We start from the raw sequence: 6,274 nt of genomic DNA, 5'->3' as shown, positions 1-6,274 counted from the left end.
AGCCAACAGCAAGACAATCTCCGGGTGGTTCTGTGGGGACGTCTCCAACATTTCTGAAATGAGCGGGGGTGGGGGAAAGAGTTTGCTTGGGGAGTAGTTTCCCCAGGAGGGAAATCTCCTGCCAGTATTATACCTATCACCTTCTCCAGTTTTACGCGGGGTCCAGAGAGGCGGAGGCACTGGAACTGAGGCCACACCCCTGGGGAGCCAGGTCTCTGACCCCAGGCCACAGTGCCTCTCCGCTGGGCCTCGGGCAGACCAGCAGCCAGGTCGCCAGGTCGGATCGTGCCAAGGGGGACTCCGGTTCCCGACGAGCTCCGGCCAGCATGGAAAGCGCTGACTGGCCCTGGCTTCCTTTTGGGCCACAGCGAGGGGGGGAGGGGGGTGGGGCAGGCAGCTGCCCGCCTCACTGACCCCGAGTGCCTCCCTGAGATGGGTCGAGTGCGGGTGGGCGGAGTGAGGCAGGAAAACGAGCCACTCTGGAGCCCCGCCCAACCCTAGGTCAGCAGCTCCTGGCTTGGCCCCCCAGAGCCCGCGGGGACTGCCCCCGGGGCGCAGAGCCAGAGGGACCCAGGCCGCGTTCCCTTTGGCAACCGGCCTGGCGCCCGGGGAGCGCGCTTAGGCACCAGGCGGGCGCACGCCCCCCACACGCCCTCTGGAAATCGCCGGGGTGGGGGGCGCTCCGTAACCGAACTTAGTCGTCGAGCGCGCTCCTGGCAAGTCCCAGCGACAGGTCTTATTGCCGGGTCTCAGAAAACAAGCGGCCCCGGGTGGGGCCGCTTCGGCGAAGTCCCCTCGGCAACCTCTATCGCTCCGGCCTCTCCCTGGGATTTTCCAGCGGGTTAATTTCCTGTCCGGGTAAGTCCTTCGCGAGTCCTCGCCCCTCCCTCCCCGACTCTCCCCTGTGCGTCCCCGCCGCCCCGGACTCCCCCAGTCCGTCCGCGTCGCGCTCGGTCGCCCCCGCGCGCCCGGGCGCACGCCCTCCCCGCCCCGGCCGCCCTCCAGCTCCCAGCGCCCGGCCGCCCGGGGACCCGCGCACCGCCCCGCGCCGGGAGGGCTCGCCCCGAGAGCCACGTCCGCGTAGCCGCGGCTCGCGCGGGTCCCCTCCGGCCATGCGCCTCCGCGCCGCCCCCCGCGCCCCCTCCGGCGCCCCCGCCGCCGCCGCCGCCGCGCTCGGCGTCCGCAGCCTCCTCCTGCTGCTACTGCTCCGGCCCGGGCACGCGTGCCCCGCGGGCTGCGCCTGCACCGACCCGCACACCGTGGACTGCCGCGACCGCGGGCTGCCCAGCGTGCCCGACCCTTTCCCGCTGGACGTGCGCAAGCTGCTGGTGGCCGGCAACCGCATCCAGCACATCCCCGAGGACTTCTTCATTTTCTACGGCGACCTGGTCTACCTGGACTTCAGGAACAACTCGCTGCGCTCGCTGGAGGAGGGCACGTTCAGCGGCTCGGCCAAGCTGGCCTTCCTCGACCTCAGCTACAACAACCTGACCCAGCTGGGCGCCGGCGCCTTCCGCTCGGCCGGGAGGCTGGTCAAGCTGAGCCTGGCCAACAACAACCTGACGGGCGTGCACGAGGCCGCCTTCGAGACGCTGGAGTCGCTGCAGGTGCTGGAGCTCAACGACAACAACCTGCGCAGCCTCAACGTGGCCACCCTGGCCGCGCTGCCCGCGCTGCGCACCCTGCGTCTGGACGGCAACCCCTGGCTCTGCGACTGCGACTTCGCCCACCTCTTCTCCTGGATCCAGGAGAACGCGTCCAAGCTGCCCAAAGGTGAGCCTGCAGGCGGGACCCGTACCCTGGGCTGGGGGTGACGGGGAGGGAGCAGGCGGCGAGGGGGGGACTGGGTGCTTCAGAGCAACTGCCCCAGGAGTGTCGCGCAGGCACGTTCCCAGCCTGAACGTTGCCCGGAGGTCTGCCGGGGACAGCGGGTGGGCCGGCTCGCATCTGGACTCTCTGGGGTTTCTGGGCCCGGATGCCATGCTTCTACACCTGTTTCTCCAACAACTCACTTTCCAAAGTTAGGGACCTACCATCCCTCTGTTACCCACGTCCGAGATGGACTCATCGGGCTTCGGGTCCTAGTCCTGGTGGGTACAGATTATTTAGGGGCCCCTCCTAAGGGCAAGACGCCCTCCCGTGTGGGAAAGAGCTGAGTGCCGTCCTCGCCACGCTGAACGTGGAAGGATCCAGCCGATTCTGAGGGCTCTCCGGCGGCCTCCAGAACCTGAGCAGGTCTGTTTCTCAGCTCTGGTGTCTGAGAGGGATGAGAGGTCTTTCTGGTGAGGAGTGATGGCAGCCTGCTAACAGCCAGTGATGCAGAAAAGATTTGCAGTTCTGGGGCTTTGCAGCCCAGATGTGAAATAGCGGAACAAAAACCTTGCAGGCCGGTGCCCCCTTTCCTTTCCTGGCGTGCTTTTCCAGTGGCGACATGGACATACGGACCCCTCTGGCAGATGGGGACACAGCGGGCACAGAAGTTAAGGCCAGCGGAAGGAAGCGAGGCAGAGCTGAGAAGAGGGGACCCCGGCATCCACGGAGATGAGCCCCAGGATGGGGAGCAGGCAGAATGTCCCTACCCTCAGTGGATTCCAGTTTTCCACTGGCGAGCATGTAAGCATCAGTCCTAGCAGTGACCTTGCAGAGCCTCCCACCTTGCCCCCAAGGCTTTGGTACAGTGGGACCCAGAGCTGTAAGTCACACGTTAGAATAGGTGACATAGATGCGGGTTTCGCTTCGGTGTATCTTTTTTCCATTTCTTGCGATTTCAAGGTCGTTGCTCATCTATGCCCTGAATTCCTGTGATCCCTTATTCACTCCAGACTTTCCTAAGCACGGCCCCCAGGCGTCGGGGGCAATCACTCCCCAGCAGACGCAGGCCCCTGAGCTGGCATTTTCAGCCCAGGCCGGCTCCGCCACGTGAGCAAGTCCTAAGCAGATCTGACCTGCCTTCAATCGGCTGCCTGGTTCTCCCCACCTCCCCACCTCCGGGAGACAGGAATGTCCAGATAAAAACGTCATTGTGGGATGGCGGTACGCCCTGGTTCTCACCGCTCCTGCCTTTGCTTTTGGGTGGAGTTGGCCTCCCTAAGCCCTGTTAGTAGTTGAGTTGGCATAATTGGTTCCACTTGCACAAGGGCAAGGTGTTACAGAGTTGGAGGCTCTAGATTTCAGTCTCACTTCTGCCACGGATGGCTGTGACCTCGCACAGGGCTCGTACCCTGTCTGGGTTTCAGACTCCTCATCTCTAAAGGGCTTTGCTTGAGGGCCACCTGGGTGGCTCGGTCGGTTGAGTGTTCGACTTCGGCTCAGGTCATGATCTCGCAGTTCGTGGGTTTGAGCCTCGCGTCGGGCTCTGTGCTGACAGCTCGGAGCCTGGAGCCTGCTTCAGATTCTGTGTCTCCCTCTCTCTCTCCTCGCTTCCCCTGCTCATGCTCTCATTCTCTGTGTTTCTCAAAAAATAAGTAAACATTGAAAGAAAGAAAGAAAGAAAGAAAGAAAGAAAGAGCTTTGATTGACCCCTGAGGTGTCTACAGAACCCTGGATGTAGAGTCAGAAGACACAGGTTTGAGTCCCGGTGTAAAAAACCGGGTGAGTCTGGCCAGGTCCCTTAACTTTTTTGAGCCCTGTCTTCCTCCCATGTGAAATCGGGACACGGATAATGCAGGGTGGCCCATCTGACCGCGTGGTCGTCCGGATCAAAACCGGATAATGTGGCGAAAGTAGAGAGCAGTGAGACTGCAAGGTGCTACTCCTCCCAGGGTCTGTGATAGAGGGAAGAAAAGGGACACCAGATGGGGATGTGTGGCCGGGGGAAAGGATGGACAGGTTCAGAGCAAGGAGCAGAGTCCGGGCCCTGGTTGACGGTCGGTCTGGTTCAGCGGGGAGAGGACAGAGGCAGCGAGGAGGGAGCGCGTGGTCTCCATGGGGGCTGCCGTGAGCGTGGCCAGAGCGGCGTCCGGAGAACCGCGAACCACAGCGGGGTGCGTGGCGAGGGAACTAGCCCGGGGCCTCGACGCAAGAGAGCTGAGTTCCGATTTTGACTCACGTTTCTCTCTGAGCCTCAGTTTCCCTTGCCTCTACCTTCAGAATGCAGTAAGAGTGTCCCTCGCGTCGTTTGCGGTGAGGTTTGAAGAAGGTCGGTTCTGGAGAGGGCGCAGCGGTGCTTAGCACAGCAAGGGTGCTCTCTGGAAGCCAGACGCCCCGTCCCTCCTCCTCCCGCCTTGCGTCTTCGCAGAGGCTCAGGGCAGCGTGGCTGAGGAACCAGACTGGGCCCAAATCCTGCCTCGACTTCTTGCTAGTTGGGTGACCTTGGTTTCCTCCTCTGTGAAATGGACATGATGCCTAGCACCCACCTCCTGGGGTTATTGGGAGGATTAAAGAGGTTTGGTTTATGAAACATCAAGAACAGTGCCCGGCACCCAGCAATCCTGTGGAAGTGTTAGTGCTGTTGTTATTATCCTGTTTTAACAGGAAGGCCCGGAGAGGTGAGGGCACAGAGAATTAACAACAGATGGGGGCACACGGGGCCCTCAAGGCTTCCAGCCCCCTGCCACGATGTGGCCACCCACTTCCTGCCGAGGAAAATCGGGCTTCGTGGAGTCAGTCCAAGCTGCAGGGTTTTCTAGACAAGTGACCTGCCTCCCCCAGGGGGAGGGGGTTCAAAGGCAGGAGCAAAGGGATCCTGTCCTCATTGCCTTTTCCTCGCCTCCCTGTCCCCTCCCCCAGAGAAGCAGAAAGGAGCAGAGCAAGTGACCTTGACAGGCTCAGACATTTACAAAAATACATTCATCCGCCAGGCGAACCTCTCGTGCGGCCGCTGTGCTGATGGGAGAGCTTCCCTCACAGACCACACCACAGCCGGGAGGAAGGGACGTGTTGGGGATGACGGGTCCCCTTCATCCAGGCTCCTTTGGGGTTTAGCCAGGGCTGGGGCTGGGACCTTAAGAAGGACTGCCGGGCTGGGGCTGGGTCTGAAGGAAGAGGAGACCGAATGCCTGCCTGCTGGAATGCCCATCAGCCGACTTAGCAACAAAACAAACAAAGCTGACAAACCTAAACAAACAACCAAGGGACACCTCCCCCAGGATGCCTAATTAACTCTGAACTTCAGATAAATAATGCATAATATTTTAGTATAAGTATGCCTCACACAGCTTCTGGGATATACTTACACACAAAGTTTTTTGTTGTTTTCTGAAATTCAGCATAACTGAGCCACCCTGGCTCGACATAACTGGCCTGACCTTGCGGTGTGCGTCACTTTGTAGTTTACGAGTGCCACCCCCTTTAATACAACTGGGCCCGGCAGGTGCCTTTGCCCACAGTTTACCCAACAAGATGCAAAGAGGCGGTTTGTGGTCATGTGGTTAGTGGCTGAGATGAGTTTGTACTCAGGAGTGCCTCACCCTACAGCTCATTCTTTCTGGTGGGCAGAGATCAGGGAGGAGGGCGAGAATATCCCCAACCCCCCCCCCCCTCCCCCCCCCCCCCCCCCCCCCTGCCCCCAGTCTCCGATTGCCCTGGGTGACAGCTGGCGGACCTTCCGGTCCCAGATCCCGCACCTGGTCTGGTGAGACAGTGGGTTCCGGGCAGGTTGGGACAGTGTGTTGCCAAGGGGACAGTGACCATCCCTCTTTAGGTAGAAAGGACTCCAGACCTGGAAGCAAGAGTCCTCGGCAACCACTCAGGCGAGCCGCGGGGTAGAGAGGGAGAGGGTGGGAGTGTCTGGAAAGAGGGGAGCAGCAAGGTAACACCCTTGAGCTTTAAAGCTTCGTGCTGGCCCAGCACCTGGTCTCTTTAGCAGCCCAGTGAGATGGATTGGGAATGAAGACACAAGGGAGCTTGGTGGAAAAGGAGATTCTTGGGCCCCCAGGCCTACTGAGTAGGCCGCTGCAGGTAGGGGCCCAAGATCTGCATTTTTAACCCCCTGCCCTGGGGCTTTCAGTATACACGGAGGCCCCTGCAGGTAGGAGGAGCCCTGGAGGGCCTCTGCATCTCTAGAAACCCAAGGTCTTGTCTTGGGTCAGTAAGCAGCTCATTAGCTCTGTGCCAGTATCTCAGATTTTTCTTTTGTGAACAAAGGAGTGGGTAGGAGGACTTTAAGGCTCCTTCCAACTCTAAAATTCGATGGTTTCAAGGAAGGGGAATCTTGTCCTCATTAAGGATCAGGAAGTTGAGGTGAGGGGAGGCCAGGTCCCTCTAGAGAGTCCTCTGCTGGATCTAGGGGCCGTGGTCTCTGTGTAGTAGGGTGGGGGCAGAGCGCTCAGGACTC

At 60.5% G+C, this 6,274-nt stretch overlaps 1 protein-coding gene across 1 annotated transcript in view; it reads left to right on the top strand.

Moving 5' to 3' along the window:
* The first annotated feature begins 1,112 nt into the window (after window positions 1-1,112).
* LRRC38 (leucine rich repeat containing 38) overlaps window positions 1,113-6,274 on the top strand; it is a 34,930-nt gene continuing 29,768 nt past the window's right edge. Inside the window, 1 exon segment of the mRNA XM_030326156.1 lies at window positions 1,113-1,773. Within this exon segment, the coding sequence (XP_030182016.1) occupies window positions 1,113-1,773 (661 nt within the window).

Source organism: Lynx canadensis, chromosome C1 (assembly GCF_007474595.2).
Source record: "Lynx canadensis isolate LIC74 chromosome C1, mLynCan4.pri.v2, whole genome shotgun sequence".
In the NCBI taxonomy this organism is placed as follows: Eukaryota; Metazoa; Chordata; class Mammalia; order Carnivora; family Felidae; genus Lynx; species Lynx canadensis.
This window is presented reverse-complemented; position numbering and strand designations above follow the sequence as displayed.